Source organism: Mastigoproctus giganteus, chromosome 5 (genome assembly GCF_048544385.1).
Source record: "Mastigoproctus giganteus isolate SK-2022 chromosome 5, ASM4854438v1, whole genome shotgun sequence".
In the NCBI taxonomy this organism is placed as follows: Eukaryota; Metazoa; Arthropoda; class Arachnida; order Uropygi; family Thelyphonidae; genus Mastigoproctus; species Mastigoproctus giganteus.
The window spans coordinates 158,522,881-158,546,736 of NC_143579.1; the positions used below are offsets into that span (position 1 = coordinate 158,522,881).

Consider the following 23,856-nt stretch of genomic DNA (forward strand, 5'->3'; position numbering starts at 1 on the left):
TAATAAAATTGAAAGTCACTACCTTTCCACGGGCCTCTCCCCCCCCGAACCAGTTTGGCTTCCGGAGGGAGCATTCTGTGGTTGACGCTCTTGAATGCATAACAGATGCAGCCCAAAACTGCAACAAAAGATATTTTCTGGTCATTTTCATTGACTTTGCCGGGCCGTTTGACTCACTTTGGTGGCCAAGCGTCCTTGGCAGACTCAGGGAGGCAAATATCTCAGACAATCTATATGACTGCATGCAAACCTATCTCTCTGACAGAATGGTCACTGTAACTACTCCCTACTGCCAAGTCACCCGACCTGTTCATCAGGGGTGTTCACAGGGCTTTGTACTGGGGCCACTACTTTGGAACCTTGTCCTGGACAGTTTCCTGGGCGTGGACCTTGATGGAGTAGATACCCAAGCATACGCAGATGATCTTGTCCTCATGCTACAGACAGACAGCAGAGCCCAGATGGAAGCTACTGCAAACCAGGCCATTGACAGACTACAGAAATGGGTCAGTCTCAAACACCTGAGAATTTCCTCAACCAAAACTTCCTCGATACTCCTGAAAGGTTCTCTCGACATATGCAGGCCACCGCAAATCAAGATACAGGATACCACAATAAAACTAGCGGCAGAACTGAAGCATCTCGGACTTACCCCTTGACAAGAACTTATCTTTCACCCCACATCTTGTATATCTGCAGAAAAAAAATTAAGAGGTACTCAGCATTTATTGCCAGAGTTACTCGGAAGAATTGGGGCCTAAAGAAGAGGACACTCTCCCTCTTTTATAAAGCCATATTTATCCCAGCCCTCTCATATGCTGCGGGTGTTTGGTTTAAAAAAGCCACTACGGCAGTCAATAGGAGAAAATTAGTGACTATACAGTGCTCCATCTCAAGGGCATGCTGTACCGTGAGCTCGCTCGCACTCCAGGTCCTAATGTTATGTCTCCCCCTAGACTTGGAAATCATCCATTGCGGCCTACTCTACCAGCTTTCAAAGAAAAGAACAGTGACTTGTATTGGTTTCATCACCAACCCAATCAATAACACTGTAACAGAGAAGAAACGCCTTACAACCTTCCTTGGACAAATCTGGCAATCCAGATGGAGGGACTCAACCAAGGGTGCTGTAACCCAGAAATTTATCCCTGACATTCTGCAAGTCTGCCCACGTCAAACACCCTGGTTCTCACCTGGCCTCTACACCACTTTTCCTGCTCACAGTGCACGGATCCTTCAATGCAAAATTGGCCACCTTTAGTATTGTACAATCGCCACTAGGCCACTGCTGTGAGCAGCAAACCCAGAAGCATTTAATGCATGACTGCCCCCTCTACCAAGACCTCCGTTGCCATCTCATCACGAATATCCATTTCAACACAAAGGATCAGGAGCACCTCATACTGCTGGAGGAGGCCCATTACCGGGCTCTCTCACAATTTGCCCGAGAGATGTTTACCAGACTAAGGACCCTACTGCGACTACCCTAGAGCCTACTGTTTAACCCTGAAAAAAGCAAACAGACACAAGACGAACCATTGGTTACCCACTAGTGAATTTCGAACATCACCAACTCGCAGGACCGAAAACACAGCACGTAAAGACACTCACTAATTACTATAAAAGGACTAAAAGAAGACACCTACATCAAGAACTGTACTAGAAGACAACATCCCAAACTCAGACCTGCATCTCAAGGATAAAAAAAAAAGAAAACTGGACTGGACCATGAATGACAGAGCGGCTACACTGCCCAACGCCAATACTGGCAATCTGAACTGGACTGTCTTGCCTGGTTCCCCTTCCCTTGGCAGGGGGAGAGGAGATGGGCCCCTGTCTCCTCTCCCCCTGCTTGCTTCGCCTACAAAACTTTCGGCCCTTAAAAATCTACCGCTATCCCTGACGCGATCATCACTCCATATCTGTGTGCTGTTTTTTTTTTTTTATTATTATATTTTGTTTTTGAGGTCCTACCCACCGAAATCTCAGGAAATTAGAGAGCACGACCTGACAGAGTAATCTTAAAGTACTGGTGTACCTGGTCTGCCTCCACGGGGCGAAGTGCGGGCAATGTTGGGCCTCAGTAGGAGTCTGGCGGCTAAATGGCCAGAGGAACAACGATACACAACACTACACGTAAACAACACCCATATACTTTTAAATCTCTGGCCTTTACAGTGATCTGTATCATAAGACAATGTATACCACACGGAGATGGGGGAAACCCCTGGTGCCGTTTGACCCTAAACACACTTTACTTTACATGTCAACATATATAATAACAAATGTATAAAAGATAAATCTTTGATTTGATTTGATTTTTAATGGTGCATTGGCAGCTAAGGCCATAATGCGCCAAGTCAGATTTAAAACGCTACAATACATTTTGGTAGCCGCGGCTACCACGTCAAGCAAAAAAGGTACAAATTAATAGCATAAAAATTATAAAATTTACATCCTTGAATAAAAATTAATAGATTGTAAAAAGTTAAAAACGTCGGACATATTGTCTCTCTCACCAATAATCTGACTGAGTGTAAATGGCTCAGTCAAATTATTAAAAGTGGTAAAACAGAAGCGTCGTGCTTCAATAAAAACAGGACATTCAACAAAAATGTGACTGACAGTTAAAATTACATTACATATCTCGCACATAGGTGGGTCATCCGCCCTCAGCAAGTAGGAATGCGTTAGATGACTATGACCTATGCGGAGCCGAGCAAGAACAACTTCCTCTCTTCGGTCCCTGCGTAGACTGGACTGCCATTGCGCAATTACAGGCTTAATGCGATGTAATTTATTTGTGTCCTGTCCGTGCCAAGAATCTTGCCATTGGGAGAGTAATTTAGAACGTATTATTTGTCTGTAGTCTGTATAGGGGACTGACAGACAATGATTATCCAGGGAAATGGCTGATTTAGCAGCGGCATCAGCCGATTCATTTCCCCGGATCACAATGTGGCTTGGGATCCAGCAAAAGCGAATATCATATTACAATTCTATGAGAGAAAAAAGAATCTGCCGGATCCTGGACAGGATCGGATGAGGGTTAAAACTCACCGATACCAGAGCCTGTAACGCGCTTGATGAATCACAATAAATCATATACCTCTGGTAGTCGTGATTTTGAATGTGATCTAGGGCTGATTGTATTGCATGCAACTCAGCAGTATAGATGCTAGTTTCTTGTGGGATCTTATAGGATATTGTTTTGTGAGGGAACACAACAGCAGATCCCACATGACATTCTAACTTTGAGCCATCTGTATAGATTGGCAGAAAGTCAGAATACTGCTGTCTATGTGATGCAAAGAGTTGCTGGTAGACAGATGGCGGTGTCGTAGCCTTCTCCCAGATCTTAAGGGAGAAGTCGCAAGTTGGAAAATGACCATGCCAGAGTGGAAAGAATTGCCTTGGTGACTGGGCAACGTTGTCTGCCGTCAAGTTGAGCTCATTCAGCAGCCCTTGAATGCGAATACCAAAAGGTTTGTTGGCAGTCCGACGGGTGTTGTAGAGATTTCCCCAGCGCGGCTCAAAAACGGATGGCCACGTGGGATGATCGTGCAGGGATTTTAATTTGAAGGCGTACTGTAAGGACAACTGCTTACGTCGAAGAGACAGAGATGGTTCATTTGCTTCAACGTAAAGGCTTTGGACAGGAGATGTGCGAAATGCTCCAGTGGCTGTCCGGATGGCTTGATGGTGGATTGGATCTAACCACCGAAGTGCACTATCTCTAGCAGAACCATAAACCTGAGACCCATAGTCGAGTTTGGAACGGACAAGTGCTCGGTAAAGGCGAAGAAGGGTAGAAAGATCTGCGCCCCATGAAGTTGACGAAAGGGCACGAAGGATGTTAAGCCCTTTGACACATCTTGTCCTCAGCTGACGAATGTGTTGTAAAAATGTCAGCTTTTTGTCGAAAATAAGTCCAAGGAATTTGAATTCTGCTACAACTGGGATGTTATTTTGCCCAAGCCTTAATTCTGGGTCAGGATGAAGATTACGTTTGCGACAGAAGTGTACACAAACAGTCTTCTGTGATGAAAATCTGAACCCATTAGCCAAAGCCCAAGCTGTAAGATGATCAATGGTTTTCTGCAGTTGCCTTTCAATGACCCTCATATTGCATGAATTACAAAATATAACAAATTCGTCTACATAGAGGGCATTGTTTACAGTGGGTGGAAGTTGTTCTGCGATAGAGTTTATTTTGATTGCGAAAAGCGTAACACTTAGAACGGATCCTTGTGGGACTCCCTCTTCCTGAGAGAAAACTCGAGAGAGGGTGGATCCTAAACGGACTTGAAATTGGCGATTCGAAAGAAAGTTTTTAATAAAAACAGGAAGGTTACCTCTAAGACCAAAGTTATAGAGGTCTTTTAAAATTCCAAATCGCCAGGCTGTGTCGTACGCTTTTTCAATATCAAAGAAAACTGCTACCAAATGCTCGGATTTAATAAAAGCATCACGAATGGACGTTTCCAATCGGATTAAATGATCCAGAGTGGATCTATTTCTTCGGAAGCCGCACTGTGTCCTGGAAAGCAGACCATTTGTTTCTAAATACCATACGAGGCGTGCATTAACCATTCTTTCCAGGACTTTGCACAAACAGCTTGTCAGAGCAATAGGACGATAGTTACTTGGATTGCTAGGATCTTTTCCTGGTTTTGGGAAAGCAAGGACGATAGCCCTTTGCCAGGAATCCGGAAATTGTTTCTGAATAAAAATTCTGTTAAACAGAATTAAAAGGTGATCCTTAGATTGTGGTGAAAGGTGTTTTAACATTTCGTAGTGGATGTCATCGGACCCCACAGCACTTGTATGCGTGAGAAAGAGTGCTGCATTTAACTCTTCCTGTAAAAAGGGCTTGTTATACGCTTCAAGCCCTTTTGAAGAGAAGTTTGGTGGGTTTTTCTCAACTTTCTTTTTTCGAGCCAAAAACTCTGCGGGAAAAGATGTTATTGCAGAGATTTTTGAAAATATTTCCCCTAGACTATTTGCAACTGCAGTTCGATCTGCAATTGGACATCCGTTGTGCTTGAGGATCACTAAAGGGCATGGTGGATATTTTCCCTCCATTTTCCGGATCTTATCCCAGACTACTTTTGAGCTAGCAGCCTGAGTCATAGAAGATGTAAAACGAATCCAAGATTTCCTTTGGCTCTGACGTCGTACATAGCATGCTTTTGCACGTGCACGTTTGAATGATATTAAATTTTCAGTGGTGGGATATCGGCGGAATATCCACCAGGCTTTGTTTTGTGCTTTTTTTGCTGCCGTGCATTCTGAATTCCACCAAGGTTTCGGGAATAGTGGGAACCGGCTGGATGATTTTGGGATTGCAATTGCAGCTGCTTGGACAATCGTTTCTGTGACATGAATGACTGCTTCATTGATTGGCTCCTGACTGACTGTACGGATATCAAGGTTTGCCAGATGTTCAAAGGCATTCCAGTCAGCCTGATCAATCTTCTACCGCGGTAAACTAAATGGCAAAGATAAATCAATAAAGAAATAACAATAACATGTAAATTTTAAATACAAGTAAAAACGTTAATTGATTTAAAATAACTAAAAACAGCAGACACATGGTCGTTGTTGTTATTTGGTTTTTGGGAGCATTAGCAACTAAGGCCATATTGCTCCGGGATATGCGGTGGTCATTTCCTGACCTTTCTGCATCCTCCGTATTTGGTGGTGACAGGCTCGAACCCCGGTCTAATCAAGAAACATGTGCTACGCACTGCTCCTCCTTCCCACCTGGCTACGGAGGCGCCAGACACATGGTCATTGTCGGATAAAATCTGACTGTATATGTCTCAGTCAGAGGATTAAAAGCAGCAAAACGGATATTGCTAAACTGGACAGTCAATTAAAATGTGTCTGATTGATAAAATTGTGTCACAGCACTCACACATAGGAGGATCATCATCATCATCATTATCAGCCATTTTCAATCCACTGCAGGATGAAGGCCTCTCCAGCAACTTTCCAGTTCCTTCTGTTTTGAGCACTGGCCATCCATTTACTACCCAAAAACTCATGAATTTCATCTATCCATCTCTGCCTTTGTCTTCCAGGTTTTCTTCTAGCTCCTCTTGGGTACCATTCTGTTATTTTCTTAGTCCATCTGTCATCATGTCTTCGAGCTATGTGTCCTGCCCAAGACCATTTTAGTTCTTTAGTTTTGATAAGAATGTCCTTTACTTGAGTTTGCTGAGTAATCCATGTGTTTCTCTTCTTATCTAACAGTCTGATTCCCAATATAATTCGTTCCATTCTTCGCTGTGTAGTTCTCAGCTTCTCTTCCATTCTTTTGGTGAGTGCCCAAGTTTCACTTACATAAGTCATGGTGGGGAGTATACATTGATTCATTATTTTACGTTTCAGACAAACTGGGATATTGCTCTTCAATATGAGACTATATTTCCTGAATGCTATCCATCCAAAATTTATTCTTCTCTTGACTTCCAGCCATTTATCATTATTACAGCTAATAACTTATCCCAGATATGTATATGACTCCACCTTTTCAATTACTGCTCCTTCAATCATTATTTCCCTTTCTGTGGCATACTTGTTCATCGTTACTTTTGTTTTAGCCATATTCATCTTTAGTCCAAAATCCTTACTAACTGTGCATAACTGATTAAGATTTTCCTCTAATTCTTTGGGATCGTGGCTTATGACCACAATGTCATCTGCAAATCATAAATGGTTTAGGTACTCTCCGTTCACATTGACCCCTTTCTGCGACCAGTCTAATCTTCTGAAAGCTTCCTCAAGGGCAGCAGTAAACAGCTTCGGAGATATTGTGTCTCCTTGTCGAACTCCTTTCTCGATTTTAAATTTGCTACTGTCTTTGTCTAGTCTAATAAAGGAGGTAGCACTCTCATATATTTTCTTCAAAATCATAATATATGGGGTATCTGTACCTTGTCTTTCCAGTTCCCGAAACATTGCCTTATGCTGTATGGAGTCAAATGCCTTTTCATGATCCACAAATGCCAGGCATAATGGTGTTTTATATTCATTTGCTTTCTCCATTAGCTGTGATATTACGTGAAGGTGATCCATAGTTGAGAATCCTGTCCTAAAGCCAGCTTGCTCTTTCGGTTGATTCTCATCAAGTATTCTTTCTAATCTGTTAGAATTGACCCTTGTGAACAACTTGTAGATGTGGGATAACAAGCTAATTGGTCTATAATTTCCAATTTCTGATTTATCTCCTTTCTTATGCAGCAAAACTATGATTGCATTATTCCACTGCTTAGGCGTCACACCTTTTCTAATGCACTTTGTGAAGAGCCTTGCCAGTTTTTGTGTTATGTCTCTTCCTCCCAATTTTAACAACTCTACAGTAACTTCATCTTCCCCCGGGGCTTTCCGATTCTTCATTTTCTTCAATGCATGTTCTACCTCATCAGAAAGATTATCGGGTATGTCGTATGTGTTGCTACTTTGCAATCCATCTTCCCCACTGCTGGTATCATTCCCTTGCTCCTTGTATAATTCTCTATAGTAGTCTTCTGCTATTTGAATTATGCCTTCTCTGCTGTTTATAAGTAAACCATCGCTATTCTTCAGTATCATTTGTCTTTCTGTATTACTGTTCATGGCTGCTGATTTAAATCCTTTGTTTTCCCTTAATGCTTGTTCTACTTTTCTTGTGTTAAATCTTCTTATGTCCTCTCTGAGTCTCTTTCTAATTGCTTTGCATAACTCAATATACTCATTTTTCTTCCTGTCAGTGTTTTTCTTGCTCTTCATTTGTCATCTTCGGTTCATCATGACAAGTGTTTCTTGACTAATTTTTTCTTCTTTGGATTTTTGTTTCCCTATAGGTTTCTAGGGCTTTATCACTTTCAGAAAGTTGTAATATTCCTCGTCGATATCTTGGTCCTGAGCAGTCTGCAGAAGCTCAAACTTGTTCTTAAGTTCCAGTACATACTGCTTTTTCTCCTCCTCTGTTATCTCAAAGACCTTTGTATTATTTACTCGAGTCAGTTTTTTCCTTTCCTACATCTATATCAAGTGTACCTCTTACCATTCTGTGATCACTTCCAACATTTACCTTATTCAGGACAGAAACATCATTCACAATATATCTTCTGTTAGTGAGGATGAAGTCGATTTCATTAGTTGTTAATCCATTTGGACTCTTCCATGTCCACTTTCTGTTCACTCTTTTCTTGAAAAAAGTGTTCATTACTGACAGTCCTTGAGATTCTACAAATTCCCCAAGTCTTTCACCTCTTTTATTTCTTTCACCAATTCCAAAATTTCCTATAGTTCCTCTTTCTGTGCTGTTTTGCCCCTTTCCAACCTTAGCATTGAAGTCCCCCATAATAATAGTGTAGTGGGTTTTCTGCTCATCTAGAAGATTCTCAATTTCGGTGTACATTTCTTCAACCTCTTTATCATCATGGCTCGATGTTGGTGCATAAATCATTATAATCTTTAGCTTGTACCGCTTAGAAATCTTGGGTATTAGTCTTGACACCCTTGGTGATGTACTTTTGAATTCCAAAATGTTGTTTTTAAAATCTTTATGGACCAGAAACCCAACTCCACCTTCACTCCTTTCACTGTTTTCATTGGTGTACAGCAGATTTCCACTTGATAAACTTATAAGTGATTCGGAGGATCATCAGCAAATATGAATGTGTCAAATGACTATATCCAATTCGGGTCCAGGAAAGAACAACTTCCTCCTTACAATTGCTGCACAGACTAGACTGCCACAGTTCAATTACAGGCTTTATATGATATAATTTGTTCACAGTCTCTCTATTCCACGAATCCTGCCATTGAGAGTAAATCTTTTGGTGTATCATTTGCCTGTAGTCTGTATAGGGGACTAACAGGCAGCGATTATTATTGGGAATTTCTGATTTGGCTGCAGTGTCAGCCAAATCACTTCCCCTAATCCCAATGTGGCTGGGAATCCAGCAGAAGCGGATATCCTATTCACGTTCATGGAGAGAGTGAATCTTCTGCTGAATACAAGACAGAATTGGATGAGAATTATATCTCACAGTTATTAAACCTGTAACACGCTGAGAGAGTCAGAATATAAAATGAACCGTTGGTATTGGTATTTATTAATGTGATCCAAGGCTAACTCTATAGCGTACAACTCTGCAGTAAATATGCTGCATTCGGAGATAATCTGCTGTGATGTGGTGGTGTCCGGAAAGACAGCAGCATATCCTACAAATGATTCCGACTTCGAGCTGTCTGTGTACACTGGCGCAAAGTCAGAATGTTCAGCTCGGTGTGCTGAATGGATAGAGATACAAGGATATGTTGGAAAATTTTGACATTCTGGATTTTACGGGGAGGGGGGGTTCTTTAATCAGGTTGGGCTGCCCTCACTGGAGAGTTGCTCAATTATTAAGAGAATACGTTGGCCAAAGAAGTCTTGGAAAAGCCTTGGAAACAAAAGAAGCTGGCTCGCAGTATGGATGTGAACCCTACTGATTTATCATTATCCACATTACCTACTTTATCCAAAAGCCTAACTGAGGAGGACAATCCAAATAGAGATAATGGAATAATCAATGTCTTGAGATTAGCTTTCCTTTGATGTTTATAATTCATTAGATGAACTAGAGCTCTTACTGATTCAAAAGGGTGGCATTTTGAGCAATATTTATGACCATATAAATTGAGGCCCACCCCCTACAATAAAACTTAGATATCATACTTTCTTGTATTTAGATTATGATACTTATATCAAAACATTTTCACATTTTTACATTAATTTTTTTTACAATCACCTTGTATATAATTCCACAACATATATTCTGAAAATATTAGATAATTCTAAAGCTAATATAAAGCAAGTTCTACTTACATTTAGAATGTTGATCACAGAGTGCAGCTGCCCTCATATCACATAACCTTACAGTTCCTTTACTACTACTATATACAAAAACATTACAATGAGATGGATGGAATTCGGCTGCTGTAATTACTTCTGTTAGTTCTTCCATATTGGTAGGTTTTATGTCAACAATATCTGAAGCATTGATTAAAGATACAAAACATACTACAAAAATTAACTTTGAGTTATTGTTCTTATTTGTTAGCAATCTATTAATGACAGAGGGATGATGATGATGAATTTGTACATTAATAATATATAATCCCAATTTTGTTTATGCTAAATGTCCCAGAATATTCTTGTTTCATAACTAGTAAAACTGTATTCACTTGAAATGCAGGGGACATGAGGAAAATTACTGGATTTTATTGGCGCCTTAGCAACTAAAGCTATAATGTGCCAAAACCAAGTCATATATAAAAAATTAAGCTGTCGGTGACCTAAAACTTAGGTTACCATGTTAAGATACATAATAACACAGGCATAAAAGGTATTAAAGACATATCAATAACGATAATAACATAGATATAAAAGATATATCAAAAGAAGGAATAACAATAAAAGGTAAATTTTAGAGGCGAGATAAAAGGATTGCTGATTTTAAATAGATAAAACAGCAGACATGTGGTCATTGTCAGACAATATCTGACTGAGTGTATAAGGCTCAGCCAGATGACTAAAAGAAGCAAAATAGAAATTACGTTCATGTCTAAAACGTGGACACTAGGTTAAAATGTGATGAATAATTAAAAGGGTACTACAGTTCTCACACATAGGAGAGTCATCTGCCCTCAGCAGAAATGCATGCGTAAGATGACTGTCCTATGCAGAGCCGAGCTAGAACAACTTCCTCTATACGGTTCTTGAGAAAACTGGACTGCCAGTGTTGGATCACAGGCTTTATTTGATAGAGCTTGTTTGTGACCTGCTCATACCGAGATTGTTGCCACTGGGAGAGTAATGTAGTGTGTATTAGCTGCCTGTAGTCTATATAGGGGACTAACGGCAATAAGTGTTATGGGGTTCAGGTGATCTGGCCACAGCATCTGCCAATTCATTTTCCCCGATCCCAATGTGGCTTGGAATCCAGCAGAAACAAAATGTTGAATGAACACTCAGGCAGAGAATGTAGTATTCTGTTCAATCCGGGTAACGAATGGATGACGGTTATACCTCATCCCCGACAAAGCCTGCAGCATAATTAGAGTCAGTGTACACAATACATCTTTGATACTTGTGGGTTTTAATGTGGTCCAAGGCTAACTCTACAGCATACAACTCAGCTGTATATATGCTGCATTCTTGGGGAATGGTTTGGTTGGTTTTAATGGGAGTTTATTGGCACAAGGGTAACTGAGGCCAAATTGTGCCTGTCACCGTTATTTTGTAAATGAAATAATTTTTTTTCCCTTGTTTTGTTTCAGTCATATGTCGGATAAGTTCATATCAATGAATTTGTTTTAAAAAATTAAATAGGTGGGACAGATTTACATCACTGAGAATACTGTTCGGCTCTAAAGAATTGCTTTGGGTTAAAGCTGATTTAAAATTTGCTAATCGCACAGCATGGTTGTGGGGACACTCGAGGAGTATATGTTTCACTGTTATTTGGGCAGGACAATGACGACAGTGAGGAGGTTCATCCCCTGTCAACAAGTGAAGGTGGGTAAGATGAGTGTGCCCAGTGCGTGTCCTTGCAAGGTCAACCTCTTGTCGTCTGTTTAGTCGTGAACTAGATTTCCAGCATTGCGGCTCTTTCTTTATTTGGCAGAGTTTATTATGAGTTTGTTGCTGCCATACTGATGCCCATTGGCCAATACATAACTGTTTTATGATGAGTTTGCAGTCCATATAAGGAATCAAGGCAAGTGAAGACACAGGGTTAAATGGACTTTTTGCTGCTTGATCTGATTTCTCATTTCCCTGGGTTCAGCATGCCTAGGAATCCAGCAGAACCTTACCACTCTGTTGTGTTCTGTGAGATTAATTAAAGCAGGTTACTTAAATTGCAAGATTCGATCTTATATCCCAAATCCCATTCGCTGCTTTAAGTGCCAGAAGTAAGCCCATGCACAGATGGCATGGTGAGGCGATGCTATGTCCTATTTGTGGCTCCAAGGAGACTGTACAGCTTCTTCTCCTACTTGCTCAAACTGTAAAGGAAGCGATCCTGCATTTTCTAAAGCATGTGACCTTTGGAAAACAGGGAAAAAAAATCCAGAAATATAAAGTGTAGCATAAAGTCACATATCCTGAACCAAGAAAGTATTGTTAACCATGCCTAGCTGATCATACGCATCATCACCCAAAGTAGCCGCCCAGTTGCGACACAAACATAGAACAGAGCAGTTCTTTTTCCACCCAGGCCAAAGCGTGCTAACATCCAAAAAAGAAACTTACAGTCAACGAGACCAGCAATACGCTGGTTAATCCCAAATGATGTTATCTCAGCATTGTCCGAAACAACCAAATCAGCAATTGTTGAAGACCAGGAAAAAGTGAAACCGTGCAATAGCAAAATGGAAATTGATGTTTAACCAGAGGATGATTAATCAGTATTAGAATTACATGCTAATGATACCATAGAAACAGGACGCTCAACCTTTTCCAGGAATGAAAAATTATAACAAAGCAAACGGACGTCTTCTCAGAAAAAACAGTCAGATCAATCTTCCTCAATTAAACCCCAACAATGAATAAATTCCTACAATGGAACTGTAGAGGATTATGCAGTAATTTTGATGACCTGAGTGATTTACTAATTCAAACAAATGCAGTAGGTGTATGTTTACAGGAAACATTTCTATAATCAAAAAGCCTCTCTCAGATTCAAAAATTACACCATGTTTAGGCGAGACAGAGATTCTGACGTTACTGCTTGTGGAGGGGTAGCTGTTCTTGTAAAATCTACTATACTGTCAAGACATCTCCAACTACAAACCTCCTTAGAAGTTGTAGCAGTTTGGATGTTTAGGAATATCATTAACCCTTGCACCCAGACTGAACTTGACAATCTAATCGCACAACTGCCACACCTGCTGTCTGTTTATTCGGTGATTTCCATTGTGGGAATCTTCCATCATGGATAGGAGAGTTTAATTAATTTAAACATTTCTGGGTAACCATAACCTGACTCTGCTAAATTCTGGCTCTCAAACTCATGTCTAACTACCTACATGTACTAACTACCTTAGCCATACAATTATCCATCTGTTCAGCATCTCTTTTTGCAAGCATGGAATATTTAGTGCTGAATAATCCATTCCACAGTGACCATTTGCTTATTATCAGTTGAATTCAAACACAGGTCGTGTCATGTCCTAAAGGCCGTACTTCTTGAAACTTTCATAAAGCAGACTTGAAAAACTACTCCACTTGTGTCCTATACAACATCCAATAAGTACAACAACATCTTGACAATGTAACTGATCACATTACCAGCCATATACTATCTGCAGCAGAAATTTCCATCCTAAAATCTAACCAGCACAAACGTATATACCAAAATCAGTGGTGGAATGCAGATTGTTCCAAAGCAAAAGTAGAAAAAACCGTGCTTGGAACCACTTTCGCAAATTTCCAACTACTGCCAACCTAATCGTTTACAAAAAACTCAGAGCCAAAAACAGACAAATTAGGGAAAAAGAAAAACTTGACTCCTGGATTAAATTTGCCTCAATTATTAACAAAAATACTGATACTCAAGTTATCTGGATAAAAAAATTGAAGCTCTCAATGGGAAATTTCTAATGATGCAATCTCCAATAATACAATGGAATGGGTAGTTCCTATCCTTCCCTACTGATACTGCAAATGCTTTAACAGTCATTTTATAATATTTCCGCCTCATCCTCTTATGCGACCTCCTTTCAGCACATTAAAACTAATGAAGAACATCAAAAATTTAATTTACAAACTAGACCCTTATAACCAGCCTTTTACACCAGTTGAGCTCAAGCAATCCTTGAGTAAATCTCCAAATAGTGCAGTAGGACCGGACAGCATTCACTAAGTATGCTAAAGTATTTATGTGAAGCTGATCTAGGTATATTATTATCCTCTGTCATGGGGTCAATCCTATATTTGTGCAATATCAAAACCAGGCAAAGATCCTTCCCTAGTTCAGAATTACAGACCAATATCACTGACAAGTTGTTTGGGCAAAATCTTTGAAAGATGTTACATAAGAGGATTACCTAGAGTCTAGATTCCCAAAATCTTTCTGATCACCAATATAGCTTCCACAAAAACAGTTCTACCCTAGACTTACTTGTAAAAATACGAGACAGCATCTGGTGATGGTCAATCTAGATACTCAAAAAGCATTCGATACCACTTGGTGTCATGGCATTATTAAAGATATACATCAGTTGGGGCTGAGAGGCTATCTACCTCAAATAATTCAAAACTTTTTAAGATTACGCACATTTCAAGTACAATACTGACACATGCTGTCAGCATTTCACATTCAAGAAGAGGGTGTCCCGCACGGCTCAATACTGAGTGCTACCTTATTTGCGATTCGGGTCAACAACATATTAGAAGATCTTCCAAAAACCATTCATAAGTACATGTATGCAGATGACTTTGCTATATCCTGCCAGTCACCTATGAATACTATCGAAAGACAGTTGCAAATTGCTCTAGCCAGAATAGAAGCCTGGACCTTACACAATGGATATCATCTTGCTGAACACAATTCCACCACTACTTGATTTTGCAAATTAAGGTCCCTTCAGCATGTTCCTGAGCTAAAGATCAATAACATGCCAATACCCCTTGGCATGTTGGCATGGGGTATTGGCATGTTATTGATCTTTAGCATATAATTGCTATAATGTCCATTATCTTGGCCTGGTACTAGATAGGAAACTGAACTTTCAAGCACATGTGACCTACCTTTGCACCATCTGCTTGAAGAAACTGAATATCATCCGGCGTGTGTCATCTATGTCATGGGGCAGTGACTGACATACCCTTATCCATCTTTATCGAACTTTCATCAGGTCCCGCTTAGACTTAAGAGAAGATGGAAGATTTGGAGTGCTGAATAACAAAATAATGGACCTGGTTGCAATCTTTTTTGGTCATTATTCTCTGAGCATATGTCACCTTTCGTTCACTAAGTTCATGTACTATTTCTTCTTTAGAGACAGTAAGTAAATCCCATTTACTGAACACACCATTGAATGTGTTCAGAGTGTTATGGGAGTATAACTGACACTAGAATATTGTTAAATGTTGTTAATTTTAACAATTTTTCTGAATGAGATGTTTAGAAGTTTCAATTAAAAGGTCTCCAGATTGGAGGCGCTTCACCATTGTAGGGAACAACAACTGATTCTAAACATTTCTGTATCAGAAAAGGCGATAGCTTGCTGACAGGTTGTGTGGACATTACAAGTGCATTACAATAAATGCTGGCAAATCTGAAATCTGTTTTTCAATTCGAAGTCGCTTTGGACGATTCAACTTTGTCACCTGTGGGCTCTAATGATGGATATTCATTGCAATCTATCAATGATCCTTTTAGCTGTAGAAGAGGGAGTTCCTTCTCCCAGGTTATCGGCCCTGCCACGTGGAGGCAGGAATGGTGCCCAAGTGACTAAGCGAGCAGCAGAAGAGAACAGCAGTATGTTGTTAGTGATAGCAGTAATGTTGCAAGCGGGACTAGCAGTAACGTTACTAGGGGTAAAGGAGTAACGTTGCTCAGAGAAGGAAGAAGAACAATTGCAGGAAATAAGCAGTAACATTGAGAGCGGTGGAGGGTTTATGAAAGCTACTACTAGTACTCGCCCTAGGAAAAATGCTAAATGGTCGCACTAGTTGTTGTTGGTATTGGGCTTAATGACATAAGGGCTACCGAGGCCAAATTTTGTCTGTACATTGTTTATCTACAGGCATCATATACAGGTAGGTCCTGTTTTACGATGGTCCATTTCACGACATTTCACATTAATGACTGTTTCAAAATATTACTTGAAAAAATTGAAAATAACAAGAAAAATCGCAACTCAGTAACAGATCACAGCAACGCCTGTGAGCCCAAACACACACTAGGCATTTCTTTTGTTTTTCACGGTGCATTGTGGATGGAATGATAGCGATGCCTAGAGTTGTTTACGTCTAGTGCGCATGTTGGTTTCGTTTTGAATTTTCCCTCAATTGTTAACGGGTTATACAGTGTTATTCCTCATTAATAATAATAATAATAATTTTTGTATAACCACGAGCTCTAAGTGTATGGCAATGTCTGTGCCCGGGGGGGGGGGGGGGGGGGGCAGCGTAAAACACTAACAATTAAGGAGAAAATGGATGTGATTAATCGCATGGAGTCTGGTGAGCATCGGTTGGATGTGTGTAAGGTATTAAGTTTAGTGCCTTCTACTGTATCAGTGATTATGAACAATGTTGATAAAAGGAAGTGCGTGCACATATGCACAAGGATTAGAAGTGTGTCATCCTCCAGAACAACTTATTCATGCAGTGAGACAATGAAAAAAAGGGAGAAATTGTTAGTGTTGTAGGTTGACGATATGAACCAAAATAATGTTCCTGTTACACAGGTGGTAATTCTGGACAAGGTGAAGTCATTATTTGATAAATATGTGAGGAGTCTGGTAGCACGGAAACATTTATGGCCAGCAAAGGGTGGTTTCATCAGTTTAAAAACCATTCTAAAATTCACAATGTGAAAGTGCCTGGTCAGGCTACAAGTGATGACGTTGCAGTGGCAGAATGCCGTAGCCTAGTGGTCAGGCATGTGGGTGTATGAGTACACATGCATTGAGTGACCAGGGTTCAAACCGTGACTACTAAATACGGTGCTGTTTCTTGTATTCTGTCTATCTTGTGAACTCCTTCTTCTCCGTTTGGTCGTCCCGGAGTATAAACAGAAAATTTAATTTAATTTATCCTTCCGAATTTAAACACTTAATAGACGAAGGCAACTACCACCCCGATTTAGTTTTTAATGTGGACAAAATGGGGCTTTATTGAAAAAAATTGCCAAGTAGGATGTACACTGCCTGTGAGGAGAGGTCTTCCCCTGGTTTCAAGGTTGCAAAAGATCAGTTGACATTGCTTCTGGGTGGCAATGCATCTGGAACATTTAAACTCAAACCAATATTGGTGTACCATTCAGAGACGCCTTGTGTAATGAAGGGCATGAGAAGACACAAATTCCTCTGTTTTGGCACTCTAACAAAAAGGCGTGGGTGACTCAGACAATTCTTAGCGAATGGTACACCTCGTACTTTTGTCCAGTGGTTGCACAGTTTTGTGCAGCAAACGGCCTGACTCCCAAAGTCATGTTATGTTGGTGCTGGACAATGCCCCAAGACACCCAGCCAACCTCAAAGAAATCCACAATGACCATTTTGAAGTTGAGGTTGCGTGTTTGCCTCCCAACACAACTTCACTTTTGCAACTGATGGACCAGGGTGTAATTGTGACCTTTAAGGCGTATTATTTGTGTATGACTTTCAAAGGGATTGTTGAGGCTGTGCGGTCTGATATAACTGTGAGGGAATACTGGAAGTCGTATAACATCCTGAATGCCATCACAAACATTGATTCTGCCCGGGAGGAAGTGTCACAGTCCTGCATGAATGGCGTCTGGCTGATTCAGTGACTGATTTTGTAAGGATTGAGCCAGTTTCGGAAGTGGCTAAAGACGTTTCTCGCATGGCTGTTGTTGTTGTTGTTATTTGGTTTTTAGGAGCATTAGCAACTAAGGCCATATTGCTCCAGGATATGTGGTGGTCATTTCCTGACCTTTCCGCATCCTCCGTATTTGGTGGTCACGGGTTCGAACCCCGGTCTAATCAAGAAGCGTGTGCTACGCACTGCTGCTCCTGCCCAACTGGCTATGGAGGCACCCTCGCATGGCTAAGGAAGTTGGCATTGACAACGTTGATCTAGATGATGTTGACCAGTTTCTGATGAGTCATGGTAAGTCACTTTCGAGGAATGAATTGGAGGAACTGACTGTGCGACTTCAACGACGTGAGGCTGACACACCAGATGGAGTGGAAGAGTTGGAGCAAATCAGAACATTAAAAACAAAACATATTCAGAGTGCTTTTGCCAAAATCCGTAGTGCATTTGATGAACTTTGTGATAATGATCCTGATTGGGAACGTAGCCATGGCATCCAAAGAGGTGTCAACATGATGATGTTAAAGCCCTACTATAACATCTTGGAAGAAAAAGAAGTCACGCCAGACATCAATACTACATTTCTTGACAAAGAAGGGAAAGGAACCCTCAGAACCAATGACCCTCAACCAGGAACCTCCCATTAATGTTGGCCCATTACGCCATTTTCACATAAATTTTATCAGTGAAGTAAATGAGTACTGAAGCCCTGACTCCACAGGACCAAAGAAAGTTAAAATTTTATTTCATTAATTGTTTTATGCATAAATATAAATAAAACTTGTGCATTAAATGTTTAAAATATTTAATTATTTATAAAGAACAGAATTATTAGTACATACTTGGGAAAAATCTGGAACCTATCTCCATTCAATTACATTATAATTTGTCTTGTTTTATGACTTTTCATTTTATGACCCTGTTTTGCTGGAACCTAACCCTGCCGTAAAATGGGTCCTACCAGTAGTTACAGATGTAAAATCATATGCTCCTGTTCAAACCAATACATTTTAGACCAAATAAAAGTTCTTCAACATTTGCTTCATTTCCTAAGAAATGAGATAAATCAGATGATATATTCAACATGGGGAGTGATTGAAAAGTGTTTGACCAGATGGTTGAATATGAGGGACAATCATCTAGAAAATGATAGACAGTAAATTGCATCTGACAAATTGCACTAGAAAGATCGCTTGGCACTCGGGGCTGGATATTTTTTCTTATCGAAAGAGACTGATGACTGAAATTTTACGCAGTATGCTTGGAAAAATTTCCATTTATTGCAGGGTTGAGACAGAGGAGTCTGTGCTATCACTGTATGTATACTTTGCATACAGTTGGGAAATGATCACTGCCCATGGGATCATGTATTATACACCACTCTATGGTCGAGAATAGTACTGGAGAACAAATTGAGAGATTTATTGCTGAGGTGTGTCCAGTTGGGATCTGTATGTGTGTGCACCGGTATTGAGCATGGTGAGATTTAGTGCTTCTAAAAACTTTTCAATGAGTCCACCCAGTCTATCTAATTTTGGAGCGCCCCATAAGCGATGGTGCTCGTTAAAGTCTCCTAATATCTACAGAGGTAGAGGTATCTGTATGAAGAAGTCTTCAAGATCTTTTTAAGAGTAAATGTGGTTTGGTGGCAAGTAGATTGAGACAAGTGTTATTGCGATAGGGAGAGTTATATGAACAGCAACAGCTTCTACTTCAGTTTGAAGTGGGATATGTTTAGTTGGGATCTTTGAAGTTATTAGGTTGCCACATTACCATGGGCAGCATTAGCTATATTTCGATAAAGGCAATAGTTCTTTATGAAAGGAGAAATTTGCGAGCTTAGGTAAGTTTCCTGAAGACAAAGGGCAACTGGAGAATAACAGTTAATTAGATCTTGGATATCATCTGGGTTGCAAGAAAAGCCTCTGCAATTCTATTGAAAAATACAAGGCATTATTCGTGTTTATTTGATGGAGCTGAATCTGACTACTTTTTGAAGGAGACTGGTTTATGACATCCCAATGTTGGTTTATCTTTTTTTGGGAAAAATGGCTGACCAGTGTCCATTTCTTCTTCTTCAGCATAGATTTCTAAAATAGGATCTTCCTGTATAGATGTGGCATTTGTGGCCATGGTTGTCTGAATATTTTTCATAGCATTTGAGTTTGTAATACAGAACATGGTAGCAATCACTGGAGGAGGAGGAGATGCCATTGGTATTGTCAGAGGAGTATTATTTGCTTGGTCTCAGGACTTGAATTGTTGCTTGCGTATGCTTAGTTGTAGCTCAGAGAGGACATTTCTAGCCCAATCAGAAATTGATTTAGAAGTAGGAGCTGCAACATCAACTTGAATAGCGACTGTTTCATGCTTTTTTACGGCATTGGCATAGGTAATTAGCATTAGCATTAGTAGAGGCATTTGATGCAAGAAAGCAAGCTTATGCAGCATCAGCCAAAAAAAAAAAAAAAAAAACCACTTCCACTTCACCCCTCTGTTCGTTCAAAATACCTGTCCAGCTGAGCCTTAAACTTATTTAGGCTATCAACCTCCACCACAAGGGATGGAAGTCTGTTCCACCAACCAACCACCCGCTGGCTAAAGGCAAATTTCCGCACGTCTATCCTACATCTGTCTTTCCTCAATTTGAATTTATGCCCTCTCAGGTGATTATTCTGAGCTAGAGGAAGAATCCCATCAGCATTGAGCATGCTTAAACCATTCAAGGCTTTATACACCTCTATCAGATCACCTCGCTGGTGCCTAGTCTCCAGACACTGTAATTTGCAAAACTTAAGCCTTTCTTCGTAAGAGCACCCCTTTGTTCCATTCACTAATCTTGTTGCCCTTCTCTGTACTCGTTCCAGCAGCTCTACATCCTTCTTGAAATGAGGCCCCCAGACCTGTATACAGTACTCTAGGTGTGGCCTGACCATCGCCTTATACAATGGAATAATCACCTCCTTATCCCTGCTGGAAAAATTCCTGTATATCATTGACAATACTCCATGAGCTACTCTTGCAGCCCGTCTGCACTGCTCAGAGAACTTCATATCTGCCTGCACAACCACCCCCAAGTCCCTTTCATTCTCTACCACTGTCAGTGTTGTACCATAGAGTTGATACGTTGCTCTGGGGTTGCTGTTTCCCATGTGTAGTACTTTACATTTGTCAATGTTAAACTTCATTTGCCACCTCTCAGCCCATCTGCTCAACCTTTCCAGATCCTGTTGCAGAAGCATAGTGTCAGTAGTGTCCTTGACAACCCTGCCAACCTTTGTATCGTCTGCAAACTTGGACATTAATCCCGATATACCATCATCAATATCATTTATAAATACAGAAAACAATAATGGACCCAACACTGAGCCCTGAGGGACTCCACTAATAACATCAGTCCACGATGAGCAGTGTCCATTGATTACCACTCTCTGTCTTCTCCCCCTCAACCACCCCTTTATCCATAGCAGCAATTTGCCTCCAATGTCACACTGCTCCAATTTGTGTAGCAGTCTTGCATGTGCAACAGTATCAAAAGCCTTTCTAAGATCCAAGTATATAATATCAAAGTTATTCCCTGTATCCAGTTCTTTTGTGACTGCATCATAGTATCCAATCAAGTTGGTCAGGCAAGACTTCCCCTTAACAAAACCATGCTGTGTCTGAGCTATAACTGAAGTCTTGTCTACATGATCCTGCAGTGCGTCTTTAACCAGTGCCTCCATTAATTTTCCTGGAACAGAAGTCAAGCTCACAGGTCTATAATTACTTGTGTCAGCCTTTGATCCTCCTTTGTGAATTGGGGTCACATTTGCACATTTCCAGTCTATGGGTACATCCCCTGAGTCCAAGGAAGCTCTCATAATTATGGCTAAGGGTTTGCTTACTTCCTTTGCTGCCTCCTTTAATATAACTGGATAGATCCCATCAACCCCGGGTGCCTTTCTTGTGTTTATCTTCAACAGTTTCTCCTCCACTTTACTCCCAGTTATTTCAAGATTCTGTAACTTACTGCTAGAGTTGAATACACCTCTGGCATTCCCCTCGCTGAATAACTCCTCATGTGTGAATGTCGATGCAAAATATTCATTTAGTTTGTTAGCCACCTGAGCAGGATCATCAACACTTGACCCATCAATATCAAGTGGACCAATCTGATTCATCCCTTTCCTTCTAGAGTTTACATAAGTAAAGAACTCTTTGCTGTTTTTCTTTGCATCCCTTGCCAAGGATTTCTCGTAATCTGCCTTCGCCTGCCTAACCTCCTTTGTAACTTGGTTGCATATGAACTTGTATCTATCATAGGCTTCTGTGTCATGTGTTAATTTGTAAGTATCCCATGCATTTTTCTTCTCTGCCATATGCCTCATTAGTTCATCTGACATCCATTTTGGCCTAAACCTTGAACAATATTTCTTAGTTGGTATGTAAAGCCTAGTAGCTTCCAAGATAAGTTCTTTGAATGCTTCCCATTTTGAATTTGCTGTTGGTAACATCATCAGTTGGTCCCAAATTTTTGTTTCCTCTGGTTTTCCACTTTTTACATGTCTTGGAATATGCAGTTTGGTCACCTGTGCAATTTTGGCAGGTCATTTTTGTAGCGGTACAATCACTTTGTATATGATCTGAAGACCCACAGTTGGGGTAGGCAGGATCTCCTCTGCATACAGTTTAAGAGTGACCATACTTTTGGTATTAATAACATCTTAAAGGGTTAGTTTTAGTAATGATCACATGCTGCAAGGAAGCCTATGGCTTATGGCCAGCCAAACAATAAATAAATAATAGAATTAAATAAAAAAAAAAAATAATAAATAAAATAATAAAAAAAAAATTAATAATAATAATAAGAAAATTAAAAAAAAATTATAATATTAATTAATAAGAGAAAAGAAAATGGACAACCTATGCTCCTCCCTTAGGTAATTATCCAGCTGCTTTGAATTACACCAAACTGTCAGCCTCTACCACCCATGTAGGTAACTTATTCCAGTAATTTATAACTTGCTGGCTAAAATAAAACTTCCTGCAATCCAGTCTAAACAACTCCCCCCTCCCCGTAACATGAAATTATGGTCCCTAGTTCTAGAATCATTTATAACTGTGAAAATGTTGTCATTCATTTTACTTATGCCTCTCAGAGCATTAAACACCTGAATCAAGTCTCCTCTAAGGTGCCTAATTTCCAAGCTCTGCAAACCCACATATTCGATGTGTTTCCTCTTATGGATGCCCATTTGTCCATCTCACCAGGTGAGTTACTTGTCTTTGGAACCTTTCAAGAAGAACAATGTCTTTCTTTAGGTGCGGTCTCCATACTTGAACTCAGTATCCCAAGTGTGGTCTAATTTTTTTTTTTTCTGCCAAGGTTGGGAATGTAGAGGCAAATGCGGCAAAGAAAATAACCTGCTTTTACAGAAGAGGGTAAGTTGGACATATTGAAGACAAGAGTAATATTTTTGGTACGGGTGAGTTGATTATCTTTTTTAATCATTATTTGCCTTTCTTCAATTATGTTTTGTTCCTGCAGCTCTTCAGTTATTTCTTCCTCAATGACAATTACTAGAAGCCAACTGGAAATGACACCCTTAGATGAATTTAGGATTGCGTGAGGAGATATTTTTACCAGAATGCCAGCTAAGCTTGTTAACTGTAAAAGCTTTTTGGAATATCTTTGGTTCATAGTCTCTACTAGTAGGTATCCTGATTGCAGTCTCTTAACCGTCTTGGGAGATCCTGCAATATCATCTAGTTGTTTCTATTTAACAAAGGGAGACAGTTTATTCATAGACTGACTAGTAAGAGAGTGAAATATTAAGAATAATGGGCAGCATCGATCCATCTGATCAGATTTTAATGTCCTGATGGTCTACGTTTACCATCTTTGCTCCTTTTAGCCCTTGGCAAGAGGACTTTTCTGCCAAGGTTCCTGGCCCACCACGGGATGCAGGAGCAGTGCCACTAGGAGGCCAAGTGGTTGAAATGCTAGTTGGTTAGTGGAACTAGAAATATATGGATAAAGAGAGAAAGGTGAGTTTCATTTCTGTGTGCTAACTTGTGGCTTTTCAAGAATAGAGCGGTTTTAAAAATAAGACTGCTTAGAGAAATGTAGGAACTTAAAAATAACTTTAATCGCATTTGAAGAGCACTCTATAAATCACTGAAATATCGCTTGCCCTCGAAATATGCTTGGCAGAGGGGCCGAGGCTCTTTGAGGTCTACCCAACAAGGATGAGATGGAGAGATTCTTATTTTGGCAGCTTATTGTCAGAGTAGGCTTTGTCTTCTAATATAAAGTGGGG

The 23,856-nt window shown here is 40.2% G+C and overlaps 1 protein-coding gene across 2 annotated transcripts in view; it reads right to left on the bottom strand.

Annotated features, from left to right (window-relative positions):
* The window catches only part of tws (protein phosphatase 2 regulatory subunit tws), a 533,883-nt gene that overhangs the window by 115,075 nt on the left and 394,952 nt on the right, over positions 1–23,856 (bottom strand). For both annotated transcript variants that reach the window (XM_090373490.1, XM_090373489.1), the window contains one exon: positions 9,866–10,030. In XM_090373490.1, the coding sequence (XP_090229616.1) occupies positions 9,866–10,030 (165 nt within the window). The remainder of the gene's footprint in view (positions 1–9,865; positions 10,031–23,856) is intronic.